General features: G+C 55.8%; 1 protein-coding gene across 1 annotated transcript in view; it reads right to left on the bottom strand.

Annotated features, from left to right (window-relative positions):
- The window catches only part of HCN4 (hyperpolarization activated cyclic nucleotide gated potassium channel 4), a 99395-nt gene that overhangs the window by 45141 nt on the left and 26378 nt on the right, over window positions 1–27876 (bottom strand). Inside the window, 1 exon segment of the mRNA XM_032123299.1 lies at window positions 20229–20652. Coding sequence (XP_031979190.1) covers window positions 20229–20652 — 424 coding nt within the window.

Raw genomic sequence — 27876 nt, 5'->3', positions numbered from 1 at the left:
CGCCCGCACAGGGATCCACTCTGGGCACTCTTGGCTCTTCCTGCACATCAGGAAGGGCAGGAGAAAGGATGGGGGCACTGCCCAGCCCGGGGACAGAATCCCTGGCTGCAGCCATGCAGGGATCGGGAGGAGCTGTGCCAGGCTGTGGGCACGGGCAGCACAAACTCCAGTGGCTTTGCCAGCGCTGGGCTTTTCTCAGCTGCCCCGACAGAGACGAGTGTGAGAACACCCAGCAAGGGCTGGATCACCTCCGGGGACCTCAGCAGGGACAGCTGCCCTGCCCAGGCTGACACCAGCGTGTTCTACCGCAGTGCCACACGTCACAGGCGGCCCGGGACCAGTGACAGCAACACGGATGTCCTCCCACTCTGCTGGGGCAACAACAGCAATGGAGCCTTTTCCTGCTGCACCTGAGAGGGGACAAATCCCACGGGAGCAGCATCAGGAAAGGGAGTCCCAAGAACCTGCACCTCCCAGAACCTGGGGACACACACCAGAGGCTGCACCCATCCCAGCAGGAGAGCAAAGGGGGAAGGGCTGGGTGAATTCTTCATTTCCTTGAAGAATCTAGGGCAGGGAGAACTGGTTTTTAACAAACAAGCAGCCCAGATGATATTTATGAAAGTATGAGGGATTAATTCCTGCTGTGGCTGTATATAGATTATACAGATTATATAAAAAGTGTACTCGGGCAGAACAAAGATGTTGAAAAGCAGTATTTAAAGTGTACCTAAAATATTCTAACCCTCCATTAATATTGGCTGGGCAGGAAGAGTCCCCAAAGGCTGCCCTGTAATTAGAAATCCTGCAGGAAATGCTGCCTGGTGATAGCGAGCAGGGCAGGAATCCCAGGAGCCCCAGCCAGGGAAAAGGAGGAGATTTGCACAGCTCTGTGAGGGGTGTAACACCCCAACATCCCAAAAACCCCCGGGACAGGAACGGGACCAGCGGGGCAGGGCTGTGGGTTCAGGCACAATTCAGGGCTGTGGCAGCCCAGCCCAGGGTCTGCAGTGGGGCCTCAGGCCCGGGACTGGCAGAGGACGGGGTCCCCTCCATATTCCTGGGATTCCTGTCCTGGAGACTCATCGCCAGAAATGGGCCACCAGCACACACCCAACAGCTCTCATTGACCCTACAGCTGCCAATAACCCTACAGCACCCAATAACCCCACAGCACTCAATAACCCTACAGCATACAATAACCCTACAGCTCCCAATAACCCTACAGCTCCCAATAACCCTACAGCACCCAATAACCCCACAGCACCCAATAACCCTACAGCATCCAATAACCCTACAGAACCCAATAACCCTACAGCATCCAATAACCCTACAGCACCCAATAACCCCACAGCATCCAATAACCCTACAGCACCCAATAACCCTACAGCTCCCAATAACCCTACAGCACCCAATAACCCTACAGCTCCATTTAACCCTACAGCTCCCAAAAACCCTACAGCACCCATTAACCCTACAGCACCAATAACCCTACAGCACCCAATAACCCTACAGCATCCAATAAACCTACAGCTCCCAATAACCCTACAGCTCCCAATAACCCTACAGCTCCCAATAACCCTACAGCACCCAATAACCCTACAGCACCAATAACCCTACAGCTCCATTTAACCCTACAGCACCAATAACCCTACAGCACCCAATAACCCTACAGCACCCAATAACCCTACAGCATCCAATAAACCTACAGCTCCCAATAACCCTAGAGATCCCAACAACCCTACAGCTCCCAATAACCCTAAAGCACCCAATAACCCTACAGTTCCCAATAACCCTACAGCACCCAATAACCCTACAGCTCCATTTAACCCGACAGCACCCAATAACCCTACAGCACCAATAACCCTACAGCACCAATAACCCTACAGCACCCAAAAACCCTACAGCATCGAATAAACCTACAGCACCCAATAACCCTAACCAAAACCCTAACCCTAACCCTATAACCCTAAAGCACCCAATAACCCTACAGCACCCAATAACCCTAACCCAAACCCTAACCCTAACCCTATAACCCTAAAGCACCCAATAACCCTACAGCACCCAATAACCCTAACCCAAACCCTAACCCTAACCCTATAACCCTAAAGCACCCAATAACCCTACAGCTCCCAATAACCCAACAGCTCCCAATAACCCAACAGCTCCTAATAACCCTACAGCTCCCAATAACCCCACAGCTCCCAATAACCCTACAGCTCCCAATAACCCTACAGCTCCATTTAACCCTACAGCTCCCAATAACCCTAACCCAAACACTAACCCTAACCCTATAACCCTAAAGCACCCAATAACCCTACAGCACCCAATAACCCTAACCAAAACCCTAACCCTAACCCTATAACCCTACAGCTCCCAACAACCCTACAGCTCCCAATAAACCTACAGCTCCCAATAACCCTACAGTTCCCAACAACCCTACAGTGCCCAATAACCCTACAGCTCCCAATAACCCTACAGCTCCATTTAACCCTACAGCTCCCAATAACCCTAACCCAAACACTAACCCTAACCCTATAACCCTAAAGCACCCAATAACCCTACAGCACCCAATAACCCTAACCAAAACCCTAACCCTAACCCTATAACGCTACAGCTCCCAACAACCCTACAGCTCCCAACAACCCAACAGTTCCCAATAACCCTACAGTTCCCAATAACCCAACAGCTCCCAATAACCCTACAGTTCCCAATAACCCTACAGCTCCCAATAACCCTACAGCTCCCAATAACCCCACAGCATCCAATAACCCTACAGCTCCCAATAACCCTACAGCACCCAATAATCCTACAGCACCCATTAACCCGACAGCACCCAATAACCCCACAGCATCCAATAACCCTACAGCTCCCAATAACCCTACAGCTCCCAATAACCCTACAGCACCCAATAATCCTACAGCACCCATTAACCCGACAGCACCCAATAACCCTACAGCACCCAATAACCCTACAGCACCCAATAACCCTAACCCAAACCCTAACCCTAACCCTATAACCCTAAAGCACCCAATAACCCCACAGCTCCCAATAACCCTACAGCATCCAATAACCCAACAGCTCCCAATAACCCTACAGTGCCCAATAACCCTACAGCTCCCAATAACCCTACAGCTCCCAATAACCCTACAGCTCCATTTAACCCTACAGCTCCCAATAACCCTAACCCAAACACTAACCCTAACCCTATAACCCTAAAGCACCCAATAACCCTACAGCACCCAATAACCCTAACCAAAACCCTAACCCTAACCCTATAACGCTACAGCTCCCAACAACCCTACAGCTCCCAACAACCCAACAGTTCCCAATAACCCTACAGTTCCCAATAACCCAACAGCTCCCAATAACCCTACAGTTCCCAATAACCCTACAGCTCCCAATAACCCTACAGCTCCCAATAACCCCACAGCATCCAATAACCCTACAGCTCCCAATAACCCTACAGCACCCAATAATCCTACAGCACCCATTAACCCGACAGCACCCAATAACCCCACAGCATCCAATAACCCTACAGCACCCAATAACCCTACAGCACCCAATAACCCTAACCCAAACCCTAACCCTAACCCTATAACCCTAAAGCACCCAATAACCCCACAGCTCCCAATAACCCTACAGCATCCAATAACCCAACAGCTCCCAATAACCCTACAGTGCCCAATAACCCTACAGCTCCCAATAACCCTACAGCTCCCAATAACCCTACAGCTCCCAAAAACCCTACAGCTCCCAATAACCCTACCCGCCTTTGCTATCTGCCTTCAAAAACGGCTTTGCTGCAGCATCTCTTGGAGTTAATCCCGCTGGGAATGGGGCCCTGATTCACTCCTCCGCTGGCCTGACCCCCCTTGCCCAGCACACACACAGAATCATTCCTTTTGTCTACCCCACACCTCCCAAGAAACCCCAAAGTGCTGCCCTTGGATGGGGCTCCCTGGGGAAGGAGCTCCAGGAACCCCCAAAGTGGAGCCCCTGGAAGGGGTTCCCTGGAGAAGGGGCTCCCAGGAACCCCCAAAGTGCCCCTGGAAGGGGTTCCCTGGGGAAGGAGCTCCCACAAATCCCCAAGGTGCCACCCTTGGGAGGGGTTCCCTGGGAAAGGAGTTCCCAGGAACCCCCAAAGTGCTGCCCTTGGATGGTTTCCCCTGGGGAAGGAGCTCCCAGGACCCCCCAAAGTGCCTCTGGAAGGGGTTCCCTGCGGAAGGAGCTCCCAGGACCCCCCAAAGTGCCCCTGGAAGGGGTTCCCTGCGGAAGGAGCTCCCAGGACCCCCCAAAGTGCCCCTGGAAGGGGTTCCCTGCGGAAGGAGCTCCCGTGGCTGCACAGCTGCTGTCTCCAGGAGTGTTGCCTGGACTGCTTTTGGAATTTGCTGCCTTCCCAATTTCATTGGCTGCCCCTATCTTTGCTGAATATAGCAGGAAAAATAAATACAGCACTCATCTTTTTCTAGCTGATTATTGCTGCTGTTATTATTACTGTACACGTTTTTGGTTTTTTTTTCCTTTAATCCCTTCCCCTTCAAGGAAAGAATGCCAAGCTTTTCCTTTCTTCCAGGTTGTTCTCATCAGATTTCTCTGAATTCGCTTTACTCTCTGATGTAGAAGTAGCCCAAGTAAGTAAAATTGGAGTATTTTTAGACTCTGGTAACTTACAATGGCCATTTATATTATTTTTAGCGCCTGTCTCCACCCTGCGCTCCCTCAATCCCTGCTCTCTTTTCATCCCCTCCAGCAGAGGAGCAGAAGGGAAGAAGTCACAGAGAAGCAGCTTCTACAGAGAAGCTCCACTACGAAACACGAGTGGGGCTGCTTTAAGTGCTCGTGTTTACTCTGCTCGGTTCTTGTTCAGTTTAAAGGAAACTCAGTCCTGTGGGAATCCAAAACCTGCTCACTGCTCCTGTCCTGCCTTGCCCTCTCTAGTCTGGATCATTCTCCGCTGGTTTAACACCACCCCACTGCTGCGAACCCCCCGGCCAGCAGCAGGAAACATTGCCCCCATCAGAAAAAGGAAGAGAAAAACTGCGGGTAGCAGCACTGCGAAATGGCCTGGGGGAATGAAGCCCCCAGGAGTGGCAGCACTGGTCATTCCAGCAGCTGCACGGCCCAGCCTCCGCTCTCAGCACCGCTGCGGGTCCACTCAGGCATTCCGTGGGGGAGAGAGAGGCTGCTCCAGCCCTGGGCCCTGCAGAGCCACGCTGCCCGTGCCTCCAGAGGCTCCGGGCTGTGCATCTGCCCTGGAACGCAGGACAGGGCCCCGCTGAGCCCTGGCGATGTGGGGCACACCCCGTTCCAGCCCTGGCAGCGGCTGCAGCACCGGCTCCCGACCAGCAGTGCTGGATTCCGGAGGGCTCAGGGGATCGCTCCTGGCTGCGGCACCGGCTCCCACCAGCAGTGCTGGATTCCGGAGGGCTCAGGGGATCAGGGGTTCGCTCCTGGCTGCGGCACCGGCTCCTCACCAGCAGTGCTGGATTCCGGAGGGCTCAGGGGATCAGGGGGTCGCTCCTGGCTGCGGCACCGGCTCCTCACCAGCAGTGCTGGATTCCGGAGGGCTCAGGGAATCGCTCCTGGCTGCAGCACCGGCTCCCACCAGCAGTGATGGATTCCGGAGGGCTCAGGGAATCGCTCCTGGCTGCTGGTCAGCCTCAGTGCTGACCTCTCCAGAGCTGTGAGTGGGAGCTGTGCCAAGGAAAGCACTTGGCCTATTCGCTGTGGGAGTGAAGGTGTGCTGCCCGTGGCAGGGGCTGGAACTGGATGATCTTTAAGGTCCAGCCCAACTGCTCTGTGAGCCCGTGATTCCATGAAGGCTGCTCCGTGCCTGGGTTTGTACTGACACAGCGCAGATCCCACACAAGCTGGGACTCCAGGACAGGTTCAGACCCACAGCAGGAATCGAGGAGGGCTGACACTGCCTTTTCTCCCCCAAAAAAGTCAGCAGGGATGGATCTGTGCCCTTGAGTGCAAGCCCTGCTGCAAGAGGGATGGAGAAGGCTCCAGTGCTCTGCATTTCCCAGAACAGGTGTCTTTTCCAAGACCACTTCCAACGCAAGGTGGAATTATAGTTCAGTGTCAGACGATTATGAATGAAGCTGGATCCCTGACCCCGGAAAGCTTTGGCAGAGCAAGAAATGGGAATCAGGACATGCCAGGCAGAGGATGGAGAGCGCAGGAGCAGCTGCTCCATATGGGATCAGGCAAGGAGACCAGCAGGGCACGAGGGACACTTCCCAGGCAACATTAAATACTCCTTTTGGAAAGCTCTGGCACTCAATGAGCTCCTGGTTCAAATAATACCAGGAAAGAAGCTCTGTCTTTGTGCTTACAGTGCTCTCCCCTCCACAACGGGAGCTGGGATTAGGCTGCATGTGAGGAGCTCTGCCAGAGCAACGCGGGGTGAGGGAGCTGGGCTGTTCCAAAAGCCACAGCTTTAGGGCTTCCCAACAGCCTCTGAACACCAAGAAACCAAGGTTAGGCTGAGCATGGCATGAAGCAAATGCAGGGCACTAAACCTGACCTCTGCAGATTTCCAAGCCTGGATGGAAGACCCCAGATGTGAGTCTGGCCTGCCAGTTTGGGGCTCAGAGCCCTGGGATCCCAGGTCCGTGTCCCATACCCTTGAAACCTCTACATGCATGACCTTTTGTGTCAAATTTAATTATAAAAAGAAGAGTCAATCTTTAATGAACTCTTACAGAGCGTAAGAGTTTGCCTCCTTCCACTAAACCTGGATTCAGAGCACCATTGTATTCCAGAGTTCAGTGTCCCTGGTGGGTGAGAGCTGGGAATTCAGTGAAGTTTCTCCTCATGACCTCCTAGGAACGGGCGACTTCCTCCAGGGAATTTGCTCGGAAGCGCACGGATGGGTGTGGGCACTCCCAAGAGCACTACACAAAATAACCTGAGGGATGAAATATTGCACAGCCCCCAGTGGGAGGACGGAAAACGGAGCTAGGAACAGATGCCTGATGTCGCAGTTATTAGTGTGGATCTCCCTAAACCACCAGGAACCCCAGGCTCTGGAAGGATCGGAGTGGTGTTCAAATGTTTAATGAGGGGTTGGTGTTTGAAGCTGAGCTCTGTCACTCCCTAGCACAGAGACAAGAGATGATCCGAACATTAGGATTGCATTACGGATTCCAGCCGTGCTCCAGATACTGTGGAGGATGCAAACACTTCTGACAAGGAATTTGGTGATTGTCTCTTCTTCAGATCTGCTGGATGGCAAAAGGGAGGTGAGGAGGGAAGTGTTGAGGAACGTGAGGGATGAGGTGAAGGGGCTGGAGCAGAATGTATTGGGATGCAATCAGAGGAAACCCTAAACTGAACCTCCAGGCAAAATACTGACTGCAGGGGTCTTTGCCCCTTCCCTGGCAGTGTCCAAGGCCAGGCTGGACGGGGCTTGGAGCACCCTGGGCTACTGGAAGGTGTCCCTGCCCATGGCAGGGGAGTGGAACAGATGAGCTTTAAGGTCCCTCCTGACCCAAACCGGTCTGGAATTCCCTGCTTCCATGCCAAGCAGCATCACCTTGCTAAGGGAAAGGCAGGAGCCCACGTCATGTAGGGCTGATGGGGAGCACAGGAGGCTCCTGTGGGCAGCTGGGGCTGCACCTGGGTCTGCCCAACCCAGCACGTCCTGGCTGTGGCTCAGGGCAGCCAAAGTGACCTGGCAAGCCTGGCAAAGCCACCAAGGGAAGGCCGGCAATGCCAGGCAGGGACAGACCGGGCCAGCACGCAGCCGAGGGAGGCCAGTCCACGCTGTCACCACAGCGGGGCCAGCGGGGCTGTGCTGAGGGCTCAGCCCCACACCCCGCACGGGCAGGAGGAGGGGATGTTCTGCTCCCAGCGCTGACCACGGCTCCAGGAAGCAGCGGGATCTCTCCTGGCCATCCTGGGAGGCGTGGCCGTGTCCCTGCTGCGGGAGCCAAGCCCGGCACACCTGGCTCCCAGGGCTGCCAGCAGGAAGCAGGGAGGGCACGGCTTGGCTGTCCCGCTCCCAGGAGGCTGCAAGGACTCGGACACTGCTGCCCTTGCAGTGACACCCCCCAGGCAGCCACCTGGGCTTCATCCCGGGGTCACGCACTAGCCCTCCCACGGCGCTGCCCCAGGCTCTTCCCCACGCCAGCCCCGCTTGTTCCTGGCGCCGTGTCCTGTCACTTCTCCGCTGCCAGCGCTGGCATGTGAAGCTGGCAGCTGCCTCCCTTCCATCAGCACATCCCCTGCTCCGTGCCAGCTGTCAACTGAGCTGGCACATCGGTGTCCCTTCCCACCTTCCTGGCTGCAGCGAGCGCGGAAGCGCCGGCCTCAGGCCCTGGGTGTTGGCTGGAGGCACAGCGAGCTCTGCACCAGCTGCAAACCAGGATGGCAGCAGCAAGAAGCCCCGGTGCGGGGTGCTGGTGTCCAGCACTCCCGCTGAGGAAAGGCCTTGGCTGCGAGAAAACATCCTCCAGCCCTTTGAGCCTGGGCTGTCCACTCCAATCCCTGTGGAAACAGCCTCCTCTCCCCACAGAATGGTTTCTCCCCACCGCCCAGACAGCAGAGGGAGTTTTGGGGCGGCATCCAACAGCTCATGTCTCCCCCAGGAAGGAGGGAGCGCAGGCAGGCGAATTTTGTTCTCCAAATGACCAGAAAAATTGCTGGCTAATCAAAACAGGCACTGCTGCACTGATTGTGGCAGCGGCTCCTCTCCCTTCCCAATCCCCCGTTAGCTGCTCAGGGTCAGCAGCTGCGCTCTGCGCCTCTACCCCCCTGCCTGGAGAGCCTGCGGGGGCGGAAGGGAAGGCTGCAGGAGCAGCACGTCCTGGGGCAGCGCTCCTCAGGCAAGGAAGGGGCAGAGCACCCTCCCGGAGCCCAGGGTGCGCTGGCACCCAGGAGCAGGAGGGTGCAGGAGGGTGCAAGGAGGCCGTGGCTGCTCAGGCGTTTGAGGTCCCTGCTCTGGCATGTCACTGACACCCCAAGGGGCAGAGGCTGCTTTCCGCAGGGCTGGGGAAGCTCCAAGAGCAGCAGGGATCCCTGTGCCCTGGCTGTGCAGTTGCACAGGGGCTGCGAGCAGGGTCCAGAGAGCTCCCACTTCCCAGCAGCGGACGGGAGCTGCTGCCAGCAGCTGCGGTCCCCATCAGCCCTCCGTGCAGCGCGGCCAGGCTGAAGGCTGCAGATAAGGGGAGAGTGCTCGGAGATAAGGCTGCTGCAAAGGCAGGGGCTCCTGGAGGAGTTTGCCGCGTGCTGTGGCTCGGGGAGGGCAGGAGGAGAGGCTAAAGGCCAGAGGAACATGCTCCAGCCTGGCTCCAGACCGCGCCGCCTGCATTCCCAGCACTCACAGCCAGCCAGGATGGAGCGGAAGGGTTTTTTCCACCTTCCCAAAGTGGGCTGGGTTCTTCCTTCCCTGCCAGCTGCTCAAGTGACCTTGAAGAGCAAAAAGGAGAGGGGCAAAATGTCTGTGTATGAGAAGCATCATCATGGTGTGCTTGCAGCTCACGTCCAGCAGTGTCACTGAGGAGATCCAGGGAGGATCCCTAACATTCCCTGGAGGGCAGCTGCCCTCTTCCCACCCATCATGGGGCGAACTGCTGCATGGACAGCCCAAAAAATGTGACAAACACCGCTGCTTGGCACATTTAACTGATCTGACAACAGCCCCTGAAGATCAAACAGACAATCCCGTGCCAGGACAGAGCTGGGGATGCCACAGCCTTTCCCGTGCCAGGACAGAGCCAGGGATGCCACAGCCTTTCCCAGCTCTCCCTTCTTCTGTCTCCTTCCACAGGAGCCCCCTGCATCCTGCTGCCCTCCCCTCCTGCACCTCTTCCCCGTTCCAGAGCTGGACTGGCTCTGCCTCACGCTCAACACAAAATACCGACGTGTCTTTTAGGTCTGGAGGGAAGAGAGCTGAAGAGAAAGTTCTTATCTGTCCTTCCCACAAGCCTGAGGTGATTTGTCAGCCGAAGAGGCTCCTGTGGGATGTCTGTGACTGCCGGCAGGGAACAGAGCTGGGGAGGGAGCTCGCAGTGCAGAGGACCAGGGCTCACCCCCATTTCTGCAGGGAGGAACACTGGAGGAGGAACAACCACCCTGGATCACGCATTTTTCACTCGGATCATGAGTTTTTCTCCTCTGTCCGCCTGTACACAGCCCTTGTCACCCTTCCTGTGCATGCAGGAGTGGATGGGAATGGAGAGGAAGGTGCTGGCTTTGCACCTGCCATGGATGCTCCAGCACAGGGACACTGGGAGATACAGGGACAGGGAAGTGCCGGGCTCAGGGGACACGCAGAGCTCAGCACTGCATTCATTCACTCCACGCCACCAGAGCAACCTCCCCCCTGGCTGGGCAGAGGGCCTGACAGAAGGCTCTGGACTCTGGCTGCCCCAAGTTTGTGTAATTGACTGCACAATTCCAGCCGAATTCCCTGCAGCCTCAGCGAGAGGCACGCAGTTGGGATAAAGTGTCATTAGTGGCTGTTTGGGTGATGCACACTGGAGAGGAGGCTAATCAGCCCTGTTCCAGGGACGGCCTCTCCAAACTGGGCTGTGCTGAGCAAATCAAGAGGAATTAACACCCGGCACTTTGCTGGGGGAAAAAAACATATAAATGAAGAAAAAACAAACACAGCTGCTGCGTCTTAACTGCTCTCCACCCTCTCCAGGGACTTGAGGAAAAGCAGGCCTGTCAGCTACTTTAAGGGACATTATCCTCGCAGTTCCTCTCCAGTGCTTACGAGGAAACGCTGCTGCTGCTGCTGGTTTGTCGCCCGTCAGTGCCAGCACAGAGAGAGGCTCTCCCAAAGTTCACCCTCTGGAGCTACTCCATGGTGCAGCAGAGCTCAGGTGATCCTAGGGCAGGGCAGACTCCAGCTGCTCCCTGCTCTGAGGCTCTGCTGTCTTCAGGCATCCTCAGCTCCTGACTCACCCCCAGCTCAAGATCTGCCCTCAGAGCAGCCTCCTCCTGCTCCAAACCCACTGACACACACACACAGACCCTGATTCTTTCCCGATGACCCATCCTGCTGGATCCGACCCTTAGAAACGCTCTGCCCAAATCTCTGCTTCTCTCCCAAGCCCCAGGAACCGGGGGACACTGCGATTCCACCCTCACTCTGATGGATCCCTCCCCGGCTGATGGGCTGAGATGAAGATGTGAATGTCCCACCCCGGCTCAGGGCCATGTTCCTGGCGAGGAGAGCGAGCAGTGGCCCCCAGCCCTGGGGACAGGCCCTGCCCAGAGGCTCCTTGCAGACAGGTGTGTCGGTGTCACAGCTGGGCAGGTGGCTCAGGGTGGCCCCTCAGGGGCGACTGAACCGCAGCTGTGTGATCCCTGTGAGGTGGCTGTGTTTTTCCTTCGTTCCACGGCGCGGACCCTGGTGGCACTCCAGGCGCGTGGCTCAGCCCGAGCCCAGAAGGGAGCCACGAGAAGAATTCTGGTGTTCCTGTTTTCACATCACATCTCTCACTTTCCAGCTGCTGCCAAAGGCACAATGTTCCCCCTGATGGGGTCCTCCCTGATTCCTGGCTTCTCCCTCCCAAATCCTGGATGAGCAAATGGCAAAGGTGCCATCACCAGCACCCAGCGGGGACAGGCCTTTGCAGGTGTCACTGACACACTCCTGTGCGCTGCCACCCACGCCAGGAAATGCCAGGGGTGGGACAGGGCCATGTTAATGAAAAGCAGGGCAATTACCCTTCAGTTTTGTGGCACAGTCTTGCTGGGGAGCTTCTGGACAAGCATTGCCCAGCTCCCAGCTCTGGCAGCTGCTGCTCTGCAGAACTCCTGGCTCAGGAAGGGAAGGGGACACGAGGGGGGAACGGGTACCAAAATGCCCCTGACCATGTGGGAGCAGAGAGGGTGACAGACACTGCAGTAACAGAGAACAGGGCTTTGCATTCCTTGGAATGAAAAACTGGGAGGAAGATCAGCACCTTTAGAATCCTTCCCTGGTGAAGTGGTTCTTGGATGAAATTAATGCAGAAGCGCTTGCACTGAAGTTCTAAATGCACTTCCAAGTCCTCTTCCAAGAAGGAGAATTTTTCCATGCTTTGCAAAGAGGTTTCAGAAACATTTTCCATTCTAATGTGACTCTGGGAATGTGGAAATTGCCTCACTCTTTCCTCTAGCCCTTGGAGTATTCCCGCTTAATCAAAACTAGGAGGAGTTACAGCAGAAAACGAAGCTTAAAAATATGCCTCCTTATGAGAGAAGCAAGAATAAAATGTCATCTCTTAGCCTTGAAAAGTTACCACATTGATTTCTGCTTCATAAAAATGAGGTTAAGTTGAATGCATTAAGCTGGCAAACTGGATAATTGCATGTCCTGAAACTGTCTTCCAAACAGCTCTTTTCACAGCAGGGCTCAGAAAATAACTTCATCAATGAGGCTGCTGCCCATTAAACCCTCACGCACCTCTCTGGGTCGGGCTCGTGTCCTTCCTGAGAAAGATTCCTCCTTCCTTCACCTCGGGCTGGTGGGGAAGGCAAGGCTGTTTGCTTCCATTGCCGTGTTTCTGGCAGGGAGAGGAGTGGCTCAAAACCAGACCTGTCCTCAGGGCTGGGGGTTCCCAGCTCCGGCTCCCCCCACACACACACAGAGCCTGGAAGTGCGGCTGCCAAACTGGAGTGGAAGTGAGAGCTGGCCTCGGGGTCTGGTGCCCTGTGGAGGAGCATCCCTCCCCTTTCAGTGTGAGGGCAGGAGGAGCCCTGACCCAGCTGCGGGGCTGGCACTGCCCTGTGCCCCTTCCCCGCGCTCACAGCACAGCAGGAGGCTCTGTGGGGAGAGGAAGGGACTGACTTCAGTCTCTCCTGGCAGAAACACAGTCCACACTGCCACGCTGCTCCAAATCCCCTTCTCCTCCACCAGCCAACTTGATTTTTGTCCACGGTCCTATGTGGGCCAAGCTCCTGCCTCGTTCACACAACTCACAGATCTGGCACGCTCCTCGCCAGCCCTGCCTGGCTGAACAACAAGTGAGGCAGGGAAATGCTGTTCTCTCCAGCTGTCCCATTAAAGTTTCCCACTTGACATGAATGCAATCAATAGTGCCTTCCTGGGAGAGGCTTTGAAGAGGAGCCATTAATTTGCACCCTCTTGCCAGGGCTAATGTGCCTCAGACAAACTGGACTCCAAGTCTGGGCTGAGGCTGGCAGAACACGGCTCTAAGGGACAAAGCCAGGCTTGGCACTGGATCAGGAGCCCAAGTGGTGACAGGAATCTCCCCGTGAGAGGTTCAAAAGCTGCCTCAGCTGTCCCCAGCACCAGCACTGTGTGTGCATGTGCATCACAGATGATGTGCTGGCAGCAGGCTGTGTGGGCTGGGCCACAGACACACCCTGCGCTGCTCAGCTCCAGCTCCAGGGAGGCTGCAGCCCTTCCAGAGGCCTTTGCAGTGCTCTTCCTGCAGAGCACAGCCCTTTCAGGGGGTAAATCTGTGCTCCCACACATTTCAGGGAATGGGCACTGCTCTTGCTGCTTCCTGGGCTCGCAGCACTTGGATGTGTTTAGAAGTTCCCTTTAACTTTGCCATGGCAGGACTGGGTTTGAGCCCTGTTCCCGTTACAAACACAGCTGCTGTCCCTCTGCCCAGCCCTGGAGTGCTGCGTCCAGCTCTGGGCTCCTCAGGACAAGAGGGACTGCACAGCTGAGGAAGGGCCTGGAGCATCTCCGTGCCCAGGACAGGCTGAGGGAGCCGGGGCTGCTCAGCCCTGAGAGGAGCCCCAGCTGAGAGGGGCCCTCAGCCCTGGGTGTCCCTGGCTGCAGGGAGGGCTCAGGGCAGGGCCCGGGCTCTGCTCCGGGGCCCGGCAGCGGCACCAGAGCCACGGGCAGGGCCTGAGCCCAGGAGGCAGAACTGCCCTGGGCAGTGCCCAGCCCTGAACAGATCCCAGAGAGGCTGTGGAGTCTTCTCCCTGGGGATATTCCAGAGCTTTCTGGACACACTCCTGTGCCTGGGCGGTGCCTTCCAGGCTGACCCACCCTGCGGCTCTGCTCAGGTGACAACTGCCCAGCTGTCCCCTGTGTGCCAGCCCCAGGGCAGGCTAGTCCTGGGCGCTGCGGGGCTGCAGCAGGAGCAAACCCCGTCAGCAAAGCTCCGTGGCACTAAACCTCGGGAAGCAGCAGTGGCAGGAGGAGCCCCCGTGCCAGGCTGTGGCACTTAGGGACACACAGCTGCGAGAACGAAGCCTCCGAACACCAAGGGCCGAAACAGATGCCAGGCAGCTGGCGCGATGTGGGCACGGGGCCGAGGCAGCTGTGCTGGATGTGAGCTCCCGAGAGGCAGGCAAACCTACAGAGGCCAGGGCCCAGCTCTGCCAGGGATTCGGGGTCATCGGGGGAGCAGCCTGGGGTTTAGGAAACCTCTGCAGGGAAGGCCGGAGTGAGGGACCCTGTGAGCCCAGGGCAGAGCCCGGGCACGGGCAGCACCCTGTCATTACTGCTGCTCACCCCTGGTCAGCGGGGCCTCACTGCAGAGGGCAGGGTGCAACCCCCTGCTGCTGCTGCTGCCCGGGCAGTGCCCGGCTGGGCCCGTCCCATGGGCACCTCTGTGGTGAGGACACACCGGGAAAACCATCCCCGGGACACCAAAAGGCTTCCACTGCCCAGGAACAGGCTCTGAGCTCCTGCCCCACAGACACACGGCTCTGTGCCCCAATCCCACACCAGGTGTTCCTACAGACAGGATCTGAGCTCCTGCCCCACAGACACACGGCTCTGTGCCCCAATCCCACACCAGGTGTTCCTACAGACAGGATCTGAGCTCCTGCCCCACAGACACACGGCTCTGTGCCCCAATCCCAAACCCCACAGCCTGCTCACACCCTGCTGTTGACACAAGACCCATTAAGCGCTGCCAGAAGGTGAGAGTAGGGAAAAGTAAAGCTTTTTCCTTTTCATGGCACCCTCCGTGGCTGCTCAGCTACTCAAATATTTGCCTGGCTCCTTTTGATTCATTAGAAGCCGTTTCTGATGATATTCTCTTTGGAACTCTATTCCCAGTGCCCAGGTGGGGAGCTGAGTTTGCATTAGAGCAGCAGAACTTCTGCCAAAGACCAGCTCCTCCACACAAACTGCTCTGGGTGTCTTCCTCCTGGCACGGGGCAGGGATGGAGCACTGGGGATGCCCATGGGCAGGAGAGGGAAAATTCAACGTACAGGAATAGAGAACATCCATCTCCTTGTGTTGTCTGCTCTCCCTCCCCAAGGATGTTGTGCTGCACAACAGTTCCATGTGAAAGGCTGAGGCAAAATCTGAAAAAACCTCTGGCTGATATTGCACCAAGAAGGTTTTGCCATTTGTTTCAGGGCAGCCAACATTTTCTCTGAGAGCAAAAGATGTCTCAAATTCTGGGTCGCTTTGTGCAGTGAGAATGGAAATTCCTGTATCTTGCATTATGGCTTCAATAAGCTCCTGTAGGCACGTTAAAGACCAGTGTTCAATAAGCTTCAGAAACGAGGTAATGCAAATTTGGGAAGAAGCCCAGCCCCTCATCCCCCTCCCGGCCCCATTCCCAGTGTTTGTTGAGTCTGATTTTAGCCTGGGGTGGCCAGAGGATTTAGTGGGTGACTCTCCTGGGCCTGCCTTGCTGTTTCCCAGGACAGAAGTGCAAATCCTATTGAGAAAGGATCTGCTCAGCTCCCTGGAGCTGCCGGTGCTGCTGGCAACCATCACTGCCGGCTCCTCCGCTCCCGGGAGCCAGTTATGGGTCTGGCCTAACATCCCATCCCCCAGGCCACTCGCCACGTTGTTTTAATTGAATTTAGGAACGGCCACGGAGAGGTCAGAAGAAACCAAGGGAATTAGCAAATCAAGAGGAGAATCAGCTGGCAGCCGTGTTCTCAGAGCCTCTGGAAATGCTTTCCCAGTCTTTCCACCCAGGCCCTCCAGCTTTGGAGCCATTTTCTGAAGAGCTGAACCTTCTGAGAAGTGACCTCATCTTCCAGATGGTCCGATCTGTGCCCAGTTCTCACTGGGAAGTTGCTACTGGGACCTGAGAGGATGCATTCCCTCCCTCCTAAAGCTTCTCTGTAATACGGAAACTCGAGGGAAGAAAAGGACAGCACTCAGGCAAGTTTGCAAGGTTTCAATAACATAATAGCCTGAAAATCACCAAATTGTCCTTTGCTTTGGGTTTCAGCTGCAAAAACCAAAAGATGTATTTTTTTTCCTGACAAAAATCTGAAAAAATCCTCACTTATGATAATCTTATCACTGTGATATAAATCAATCCCAGATAGTTCCTTTCCTTCCCATCATAATCCCTCCCACAGAGTCTGCAATCAAAACATTTTGGTTATCTTGGCCTATGTGCTACTTGGAAACCAATTTATAGGAGCAGGATGGTGCTCTTGCTCCAATGGATGTTCATAAGTCAAAATAGTTTGATCTTAAATAGAGGCTACTGCGCCCAGCACCAGCCACGGGGTAGATGCTGTGCATACAGCAGGGACAGCTCCGAAAATTGAGGGGTTTTTGACTCCCAGTTTGACCTGGATGGTTCGTCCTGACTGAATGCACGGGTTCCACGGTGTTCCTGCTGGTTTTCTTTCTGTTGGGTGACCCTGGGATGAGCTTTGTAGGATGTTCATGGTCGGATCTCCTTTCCCTGGACACTTGGTCAGCCCAGCAGGGGCAAGGCCCAACTCCCTGACCCTGTGACAACGGGACAATGGGATAATGGGACAATGGGACAATGGGACAATGGGATAATGGGACAATGTGCTGCAGGTCCATGAAGCACTGACCAAGCGGGGCATCCCAAAGAGCTGCTGGAGCAGTTCAGAGGCTGAGATAATGAGGGTTTCTCTGAGGGAGGACAAGGCAGGACTGGAGCAGCCCTGTTTGCTCTGACCCTCCTGGATCTGTGCTCCTGGCCTGGGGAACTCCCAGCCACTGGGGCTGGTGATTCGGATTTGAGGCGAGGCGGGCCCCAGCCAGTGTGAGTGCAGCTGCCTGCACTGCAATCAAGCTCCCAGCTGCAGGGGAGACACGGCAGACACTTCAGAAAGACTCTATTTATATTCTGCCCTCCCGGTAAATTCATTTGTGGGGCCACTCATGCAAAATGCATCATGCAAATGAAACCACTACATTTGGAATTAAGCTTATTTTCGTACTCCAGTGAACACGAGTGCATCAGATTGTTGTTCTTGCCTTTTGCCTTGCTTTTCTCTTTAGGTTGTTTGCCCAGCTGTATCCCCAGAGCACCTCCCTGGGATCGGGGGAGGATGCCAGAGGCTGCTCGGAGCCACACCAGGGCAGGCCCTTGCAGCCCCTGCTGCGGAGCCCGCAGAGCAGCACCGGTGTGGAAGTGATGGGTGCCTGGCTGCTTTACAGCACTGCAGCCCTCGCGCAGGCTGCTCCTGCTACTGCAGCCCCGGTGATGGATTCATGCAGAGCAGGGATAATTGCAGGGCAGAGAACCGAGAGGCTGCTGGCAGCTCGGCAAGTGCCCACTTCTCCCTGCCCTCGCTCCAGGGACACGAGGAGGCTGAGAGAGGAGGGAGCTGGGTGTGCTGGGTCCCTGCGTCCACGGGAAGTGACTGCGAGGGGGGATCTCTGCCCCACACAGTGATCCCTCCCTGTCCCTGCAGCTCCCTTAACTCTGCCCCACACACGGTGATCCCTCCCTGTCCCTGCAGCTCCCTTAACTCTGCCCCACACACGGTGATCCCTCCCTGTCCCTGCAGCTCCCTTAACTCTGCCCCACACACGGTGATCCCTCCCTGTCCCTGCAGCTCCCTTAACTCTGCCCCACACACGGTGATCCCTCCCTGTCCCTGCAGCTCCCTTAACTCTGCCCCACACACGGTGATCCCTTCCTGTCCCTGCAGCTCCCTTAACTCTGCCCCACACACAGTGACACGGTGATCCCTCCCTGTCCATCCCCCTTGGTTAACTCTGCCCCACACACAGTGACACGGTGATCCCTCCCTGTCCATCCCCCTTGGTTAACTCTGCACCACACACACTGCCCTGGTTCACACACTCCTCTCCAGAGCCCCAGCATGCCGTGCTCACATCTCCTTTTCAGGTGATCTGGTCACAAGCAGAGAGCTAAAGAGACACTGCCAGCTGACCACAGAGAGCAGGGGTGCAGCACCCCTCTCCCAACAGTCCTCCTCCTCCTCCTCCTTCAGCTGTGCACAGCAATCTCTTGCACACCCAGAGTAAGTCTGGTCCAACACTGCTCAGCACTCCCAGAGCAGCCCTGATGGGTGCAGGGAGGAAAGATGGATGTGGCCTTTCAGACAGGGCTCATCTGCAGGCACTTCAGAGGCAGAGAGAGCTGTCAGTGTGGCTGAGGGAGCACAGCTCCCACGCAAGGACGAAGCAGCGCTCCCCTGCCCTGTCTCCCCGCTGCTTTGTGGCAGGCACTGCACCACTGACAGGGATCACCCCTTCCCCCTGCCTCCCTCCCCGTGGGGAAGGTGGAACAGCTCCCAGTGCCAAACTCTCTCCAGGAACTGCAGCTGGGGCCGAGCCCCGCTCGACAAAGCCGGCCGTGTTTGGTGCTTGGGCTCTGCAGTGCACGCCGGAGTCTGCATTGCAGTCCCCAAGTGCACCCAGCACCATCTGTGCCCGGCGCTGGCAGCACTGCCTCACCCGGGCAGCCTGTGCCCCACAGGGCACCCAGCTGTGCTGTCCCCAGGGCTGGGATGGCAGCACAGGGGAGCAGCATGCAGGAGTTGCGCTGCGAGACCGACGCTGGAAATGGCTGCTCAGCCAAACTGCGAGGAGCGGGAGAGGGAAAAACACTGATCTGCTTCTGTTTCGTTTTTTAAAACAAATGCAGTACAATCAACGGCAAATATACTTCAATCCTCTTCAAGCAGTGCCTGGAAGGGAAGTCAAGGAGCGGGGGGAGCAAGCAGGGAGCTGTGGGTGCCTGTGGATCTGGGTGAAGGAGCTGCTCCAACAACAGCCCGAGCCACCCTCGCCTTTGCTGAGCTGCTCGGATGGGGGGAAGCAAAGCAGCCACGGGACAGGCCAGCACACCCGGGGAGATCTCAGTGCTCTGCTCCGCCCCTGACTCACCGAGTCACCCCAGAAGGACACCTCTGCTTCGTTCATCTCCACCTCTCCGTGCACTCCTGCCCGGGCCGTGCGGCGAATGAACGCAGCAGTGAACTCCGAGGGCTGTGGCTGCCTCTCCCCAGCACCTGTCCAGCACCTTGCCCAGTGTCACCCCAGACCCCACAAGGCTCTGCTGTGCTCCAAGTGAAGCCCTCACGAATGGTAACACCACAAGGGTGCAGCCTGAGGTTTGTGAAGTGTGCCCCAGCGCTCTCCCTGCGAGTGTGGGCTGCTGGGAGGAGGGAAAGGCTCAGCCCCATCATGAATTAGTGCTGCGACAGCTCGCTGCAATCCAGCCACGAGCTGCATGGCTGCTTCCCCTCCTCATCCCCAGGACGAGCACGCTCTGCACTAGATCATGCTCTGCAGCAGGCTCTGCCCCAGAGCACAACACCAAGTGTGGGGACCAAGACGAAATTGCCCTGACCAGCTTTCCTTGTCCTGAAAATATGCTCCTGACACATGGAGAGAGAGGCAGGGAGCTTCCTCTCTGCTTTGGAGAGCACGGAGACAGGAGGAAATAACTGATTGTCAAGCTACTTGCAAGGTTGTGGCTTCACCCACATCATGGCTGACAACCCACCCTGCATCCTGGAATTCCCCCTGGGAGCAGCACAGGCTCCAGGGGCCGTGGGGATCTTGCTTTTCACCAGACCTTTGTCTACAGATTGCTCCTCCTTCCTTTTTCCCTCAGCACAGTGTCAGAGAATGTAGAAAGCAGGAGGGTTCTAACACATCCCCCCACTTATCTCTTTATTCAAGAGATAAGCACAGAGAAGCAGCAGATGGCAAACAGATGCCACAGGTTCTGCGAATCAGCTGTCTCCAGCCCTTCCCTCGGAGCTGTTCCTGGACCTTTGGGGGCTCGGAGAGGGCAAGCCCTCGCTGTCTGGCTGATTGCTCTGTTCACCAGCTACACAATTCCTGCAAGGGGCCCACCTGTGCCCACCCTCCTGCCAGCCCACGCAGCATCTCCCCAGGTCAGGTGGATGCTGATCCCCAGCCCACAGCAGCGTCCCAACAATCTGCAGAATTCCCTCGGGAACCTGCTGCAACAAAGCGCGAGGGCCCCGACACAAGCGGCAGGAAGGAGAGGGGGCACTCAAGGCGGGCACTGTGGGAGAGCAGAGCTGGCAGCAGTGCCCGGGGCTGTCTCACCTCCTCCCACTGGTGGATGTAGCGGATGAGGCGGGAGAGGCGCAGCAGGCGCAGCAGGCTCAGGATCTTGGTGAAGCGCACGATGCGCAGGGCCCGCGCCGTCTTGTACACCTCAGAGTCGATGCGCGTCTCCACGATCAGGAAGATGTAGTCCACGGGGATGGAGGAGATAAAATCCACCACGAACCAGCTCTTCAGGTACTTCATCTTGATCCTCTGCGGGTCCAGGATGATCTCGGTGTTGTCCTCCACCACGATGCCTGTCCGGAAGTTGAGGACGAGGTCGATGAGGAAGAACGTGTCCGAAACCACGTTGAAGACAATCCACGGGGTGGTGTTTTCATCCTTGAAGAAGGTGATGCCCACAGGGATGATGATCAGGTTCCCTACCATCAGCAGCAGCATGGTCAGATCCCAGTAAAACCTGGACAGCGAGACAGAGACATGTGAGATCAGCCATAGGGCAGGAGGTCGGGGAGCCCGGGTCAGCGGCATGGATGAACTCATCCATCTCTGCTGTCAGTCATCCCCCGGGCCCTGCTGCTCTGCCTGGGCACGCACACTGCACAGGCTAATTGCCTAATTAATATCAGAGGAACACTCCTGCTCTGCCTTCGAGGGCTCCGAAAGGAGCTGCGCCAGGGCTGGGCATGCCCGCCTGAACACTTCCCTGGGAGCTGCCCGGGCAGAGACTGAAAAACCTGTGGTTACTACAGAGACTGCTGGGTTAGGAGAGAACGAGGGTTTGGGAGGCCCCAGAGCCTGTGTGTCAATAAAGCCACTGGGGGTTAAACCATCAGGCTTTGCTCCTGCTGCCTGATCCTTCTTTAGAAGCAGCCAGCACTGACAGCTCTGGGATCAGGATGGAGCTGGAGCCCGAGCTCTCATCTACAGCCTTCAGCTCAGGTTCCTGCCGAGCCTGGGCTCCAGGAGTTTAGCCCACGCTCTCCCTGCTCCTGTGTTGTCCAGAAACAATCAATAAACTTGGAGTCACGTGCCTGGAAACACCTATTCCATTTCTAAGGACACTAACACCAACACTGAATGCCTGGTCCATGAAGCACGGTCTCCAAGAAGCTTATCTTTACCTCAGTGGCAGGTCAGTGTTTCCCAGTGGGACTGTACCATAGCACTCAGTTCTGCTGTTCTGCTCTGAAGGCACACACAGTCTGAGTAGAACCCCTCATTTATTTGTTTGGGATTTTTTGAAGACTTTCCACAGATCCACAATCAGGCAATGTGGTCACAACTCCCCCAGAGCGAGGACTAAAACCCTGCCCAGTGCCAGAGCTTGCTGAGGAGCCTCCGTGCCCAGCACAGTGGTGCTCCAGCCCCCTCCAAATGTGTCCCATGTGGATACTGATGCACTGTGGGCTCCCACTGCCAAGATTCTACCAGCTCCACATTGGGTCAGCTACTCCAATACCGTTAGTTATCAGTGCAATAATCACCAGCTTGTCACAAGAGGTGAGCAATCACCTCAACAGCAGTGAGAGCATCGGTGTGACCCCGGACTTACACTGATTTATCAGGGGGAAGTGTTGGGCTGAAGGACATGCACGTGCTGCTCCTGTGTCCAACACTTCCCAGCCAAAATCCCTGAGGTGTTTCAGGAGAGCTGGGTTTGCTTTAAAGGCCCTCAGGCTGTCCCTTGGTTAGTGGCTGTTTGGCTGCAGCCTGGAGCAGGCTGAGCTGCTGCAGAACAGGATTTCCAGAGTGAGGCAACTGCATGGTTTGTTAAACTCTCAGCAGGGAAACCAAAAGGGCAGAATATTCCCTAAAAGCCTTCTCTGTCCAGAGCCTCTCTGCCTGGTAAGAACACTTTAATGCACCTAAAAGCATCTTTAAGATTCCAGCTCTTGCCCATGCACAGACAGGGTCAGCGGCCAGCAGCACCCCAGCAATTCTCACAATCATTCAGCAGAGGCTGATGGGAACTGATTTTAGAATAAGCAAAGTTATTCCCTAACGAGCTTTCTAAAAATGTCCTCAGCTCACTCTTCCTGGCTCTCAGGGTGCCGTGAGGGAGGGTGCCAGGAATCCTCCCCTCGGTGTGCGGGTACAGGGGTGCTGGCAGCACTCAGCAGTGGGGTCTGTCCATGTGCCTCTGAGAGCAAGGCTGTGGCACCCAGCAATATGCCCTAATATAAATCTGTGTTGTGAGCTTCCTTAATAAGGGCCTGAGATGATGCTGCAGCTTTCCCAGGCAATTAATCTGGATAATCGCACAATAGCAGGAAGTCTGGAAGCAGTGTGTGCATTATTACTGAAAATAAATAACCTCCCAGCCATCTTTCATTTGCCCTGGGGAATACACCAGGAGATAGGCACAAAGAAAATGAGTTTGCCCAAGTTTCCAATTAATGGCATGAGCCTGGCATGGCTGGCTCTGCAGAGATGGGAAGGTAAATGCCTTTCTTCCGAGATCTTTGCATTTTTGTGCCTCTTTTTTAGGCTGGGTGGTGATTTCTGCACTCGCTGGTAACTGGGGACACTGCCAGCCGCGGCAGGATTTCTCCCAGCTCGAGGAAGATGTTTTGCACACACCCAAGGCCAGTGAAATGCCATGCCCTGACTGCAGCACTCCCTGCTAGCCCGGCCTCTCCCTGTCCAGTGTGGTCAGCTGTCCTGCATGCTGCAGCCAGCATTTCCTGCTCTCCCGGCCCTGAGCTCCTGCAGCTCTCCCCTGCCAGCCTGCTGCCCCTGAGCTGCCCCTGGAGACGCAGGGTGTGTGCTGTGGGCAGGGGGTGAAGTGCTAAACGCCACTGCCCCGTGCTCCTGACAGCACAGCTCTCCTCAGGGCTGCACTGCGGACTCCAGATTATTGTCAGGGCCCCTCAGCTCTGACCTTTGGAGCCATCACGTAAAACCACAGAGGGGAAGCTTCTGTATCCACTGATCCCCCTAGTAACGGTGTCAGGGAGGAGATAACCTTGGGGCTCCAGGAAGGAGGCAGAAAAAGCTGGAAACCACCGAGCATTTGGCCTGCACGCCAGCTCCAGCAGCCGCCTTTCCAATGAGAACTGCCTGGGAGTTCAAATTCCCCTACTGAGGTTTCCACAGCTCCTGCACGTTTCCATTTCACCCATATAGGAAGCGGGATCTGCTCAGGGTGGCATCAGTGCGTTCAGACTTAATTAGACTCTCCGGGCCCGCAACACCTCAGAGGGCTGAGACCATCCAAGTGTCATTCCGCGTTTGCTCCGAGGAACATCCTCTCCCTCCCTGTAAATTACTGGCCACAATGACCAGCGGTGCATGTGATGTATGTAAGGGCAAGCACCAGCTATTAATAACCCATGTTTTCTGGATTTCTGTTGCTCCTTTCACCCAGGGCTTCCACGGAGCTGACAGTGATGAAATTGGCTCTGCTGCACCCAGGAGAGGCAGAGTTATTATCCCTGCCTTGCACACAGAGGAGCCACACGGCAGAGTGGAGAGTGCAGGATTTGTCCACACAAGTCCGAGGCTAAGCAAGGGTTAGACCTGAATCTGATTTTTGAGTCTAACCAGATCGGAAGCCATTCACATGGCTTGCAAAAGAGCCTGACAGAGATGCCTCTCTCGGACACCTCCCTCTGATATCCTGCCTTCTTCTCACTTCTCTTCCTGCTTCCAAAAGCCTACATAAAAAATTAATAAATATGAATGTATTGTTTTATTGCAGTTGACTCAGTGCAACTGAACAGCTCAGAGCACAGGGAACAGGCAGCACTACATAAACCAGATGTCTTGTTCAAACACCCTTGGTTTTTGTACTCCATCCTACTCTCTACGCTCCTTGGATCTGAAAATCTCGGTTTAACATGCACCACTACCTCGGATCTCTTAATTCCTGATATATTATTTAAACAGAACGTGTCTGAGAATTAGCGTGCCACAGACACGTCAGGAATATGCGCTCTGTAAGCACACTCAGCGGATGTGGCAGCATGTACACTTTGTAGGCATTGGTTTGTGGGTTTGGAGCGCTGCACCATCTTTCTACCCTGCCTAGAGCACACTGTGACAGCAGGCCAGGAATATATTGCTTTTGGAAGTCATTTTTTACCATTAAATGAAATCTCCTTTCTCAAAACCATTCCACGGCGCAGTGTGGGCAATTCCAGTGCATGAGCTCAGGAAGGATTGTGAGGAATTGGAGAGACAGCAGTGAATCCCAGAGGTGAGAGGCCCAGCAGCACCACTGCGTCACAACAGCACCCCAACCCTGCGCATTTGTGGCTCCTGAACTTCTGCTCTGGCTCCCTAGCGCTTGCACGGTCCAGACAAAAGGGACTGGAGCAGCCTCACCTCTAAATTAACAAAGCTTTTTGGGGTTTTTTGCTCCTGCTGAAAGGCAGCCAGCTCTGGTCTGCAGCGAGGCGCTGCCTCAAAGCGAAGCACAAATAAAAACGCACCTGCCCGGCAGTGCCAGGAGCCGGGAGATTCTGCCCAGCAGTGGGACTGAGCTCCCAGCCCGCGGCCAGCCCTGCTGACCTCCCCAGAACGGCTCTTGAACGAGCACAGCTCGTTCCAGCCAAGCCCAAACCAAGCCCAGCTGCTGTCCCGAGGCTCGGTGCTGACTCCAGAAACAGAGTGCCACCTACTGAGTGCCGCACGGAATCTCCGTCCCCTGCCCGGTGCGGAGGAACGGCTCCTAATTCCCTTGGAGCTGATGGGAAGCTGCCCTTGTGTGGGCTCGCCCTGGACCGCGGGCCGGATGAGGCACTGCCGTGCTCAGCAGCGGCCGGGCGGGCAGCAGGAGAGCCGCAATTCCCGGGAGTGCAGGGGCTGGAAATAGCAATCACCTTTTGGAAAGAGCGTTAGCGGAGCTCGGGGTGGCCGGAGCCACAGCGGGAGCTAAGTTTACTCCAGGAAGAGCCATTCCCAGAGAGAGCAGGAGCAAAAGCAGGAGGAGATCCTTCCCTGCCTCTGGAAGCATGGCTTCTCCCAGACAGCAGCAGGCTGCTTCTGCTGGAGTTACAGACGTTGCTCTGTCCCAGAGATAAGGGGAGAACACGGCGATTCACCGCTCCTAAACACACTAAAGGACACTTAAACAGTATTTCCCTTGTGGGAAGAATTCATTTATTTATAGGGAGTTTACTCAAATACCTGTGCACTTGGAAACCTCTCTGCCGTGAAAAAGAGTCAAACGAGTTACAAAAACGTTCTGAGTGCGGTGTAATGGGAAAGGACCCGGCTGAAGGAAAAGACAAACAATTTTAATTCCTTCTGACCGGTCTATGCAAATACTCGCTCTCCTCTGCCATGCTGACTAAAGCTCCTGGGAGCACTGCTAATTAGCCATGCATTCTGACAGCAGAGCAGCCTGCTGGGCCCAGCCTCCTCCAGAATCCCCTGGGTGCCCGCATCTCCTGCAGCCTCGCTGGCTCCCGGCGGCTCCTGGACTCGGGGGCACCAAACCCAGCGGCACTGCCAGGCATGGAAAACCAACAGCGGGGACCCAGCTGGCCGGGACAGGGCTGCACCCACAGCACCCCCAGGGATGCTCCGGCAGCTCCTCCGGGGGACAGCAGGGAACGCTCCTTGCCTTTGGGCGCCGCGGGGCTCAGCTGGCTCCGGGGTCAGTGGGGTGGGATGGGATGGGATTCCCCATGGAATTCCCTGCCCTGCCAGCAGCACGAGGCCTGTGAGGCAGTGATGGGTTGGAATGCTTACACAGGCAGGTGCGTGATGGGGACAGCTCCCAGCACAAAGGAGGTGTGGGCCCGGCAGCGCTTGGCATCTGGATTCCTTAAAGCTCCCGTGCTGTCCCTGACAGAATTCCCATGGAATTCAGCTGGCAGTGTTACCCGAGGAAAAATATTCTCCAAGGTCTGCACTTAGCCTTTGACTTAGATTATCTTCAATCTACATAATTGCTCACCTAATCTCCTCCGAGTGGCGCCCAATTCCAAACCATGTTTCAAGTTCAGAACATATGCTCATATTATTACCTTAAAATATAATTACATGGATTTTGGTAAGTGGAAAATGAAGGAAGCTATTGCTTATGTAATACCTGGAGATAGCATTTGCAGTCCAAGCAAGGAAGCATTTCCATTGCTTCTCTATCATTAATTTTTAAATCTAACACTACATTATTAAACAATAATCAACACCCTACATTTTTCAAAGTAATGTCCAAACATTAATTAAATCCCAGCAGATATAATTAGGAAGGTATTATCATCCTATATTGCAGATAGACTATGAGATACTAAACATTAAAGAAACTCATTCTGAGGTAGAAGTAGCACCCAGCAAAGGTGGTTGTCTCGACTCAGGAGAGCTTTCCAGTCATGTTACAATCTATAATTTTATCAGTAGCAGCCAAGGGGAAATTCCTTCTCTTTTCTATTGCAAAAATATAAATATACACGTTACTTGGAGGTATTTTTATTCCAGCAGTAATAGCTGGCAATTTGCAAACACCACGTTTGAGGCACTGATGGATTTCAGCAATTAGAAGCGGGTACGCTGTGAATGATGCCCTTTCTGTAAGTCACACAACACAGGGCACTCCATCAGTCTGAGGTAGCTGGGCTTGCTGCCCCTCTGCTCTGCAGCCACTGCTGCCAGGCCCCCTGGAGAGAGGGACACCCGGGGCACACCCGGGGGGCTGGCCAGGCTGGAGAGGTGGCTCTGTGTGAGCCTCGGGAAAGCCAAGAAGGCCAAGTGCTGGTGCTGCCCCTGGGCTGGGGCAGGCACCAGGATCAGTCCAGGCTGGGATGGATGGATCGAGGGCAGCCCTGGGAAAAAGGGACCTGGCAGTGCTGGGGGGTGAGAGCTGGAAATGGCCCAGCCCTGAATCCCCCCCCGCCCTGGGCTGAGCCCCAGCCTGGGCAGCAGGAAAGGGGGGGTTCTGCCCCTGTGCCCCTGTGCTCCTGTGCTCAGGTGGGAGCCCACCTGCAGAGCTGCCCCAGCCCTGGGGCCAGCACAGGGAGGACCTGGAGCTGCTGGAGAGAGCCCAGAGGAGGCCCCGGAGCTGCTCCAGGGCTGGAGCCCCTCTGCTCTGGAGCCAGGCTGGGAGAGCTGGGGGTGCTCAGCTGGAGAGGAGAAGGCTCCAGGGAGAGCTCAGAGCCCCTGGCAGGGCCTAAAGGGGCTCCAGGAGAGCTGGAGAGGGACTGGGGACAAGGCATGGAGGGACAGGACCCAGGGAATGGCTTCCCACTGCCAGAGGGCAGGGCTGGATGGGATACTGGGAAGGAATTGTTCCCTGGGAGGGTGGGCAGGCCCTGGCACAGGGTGCCCAGAGCAGCTGGGGCTGCCCCTGGATCCCTGGCAGTGCCCAAGGCCAGGTTGGACACTGGGCTTGGAGCACCCTGGGACAGTGGAAGATGCCCCTGTCCATGGCAGGGGAGGCACTGGATGAGCTTCAAGGCCCTTTCTAACCCAAACCATTCTATGAATCCATGAGACAGCGATTTTTGCTGGAGAATTCTGAAGAACTGAGGACGAGGACAGCAGAGCTCATGTCAAAGGCAATCCACCGAAGAGTGGGTTTGCCTGAACGAGGGAACAGCTCCGTGCTCAGTGCTCAGTTGCTATTTTTCATCAGCTGCTACCTCAGGAGAGCTGGCAACACGTTCCTCTGGTGTGGGCTCTGCAGGGAGGGAGGACAAGCCACATGTGGGACACCCAGCACTGCCCAGGGGAGTTG

This window comes from Corvus moneduloides, chromosome 13 (assembly GCF_009650955.1).
Source record: "Corvus moneduloides isolate bCorMon1 chromosome 13, bCorMon1.pri, whole genome shotgun sequence".
In the NCBI taxonomy this organism is placed as follows: domain Eukaryota; kingdom Metazoa; phylum Chordata; class Aves; order Passeriformes; family Corvidae; genus Corvus; species Corvus moneduloides.
This window is presented reverse-complemented; position numbering and strand designations above follow the sequence as displayed.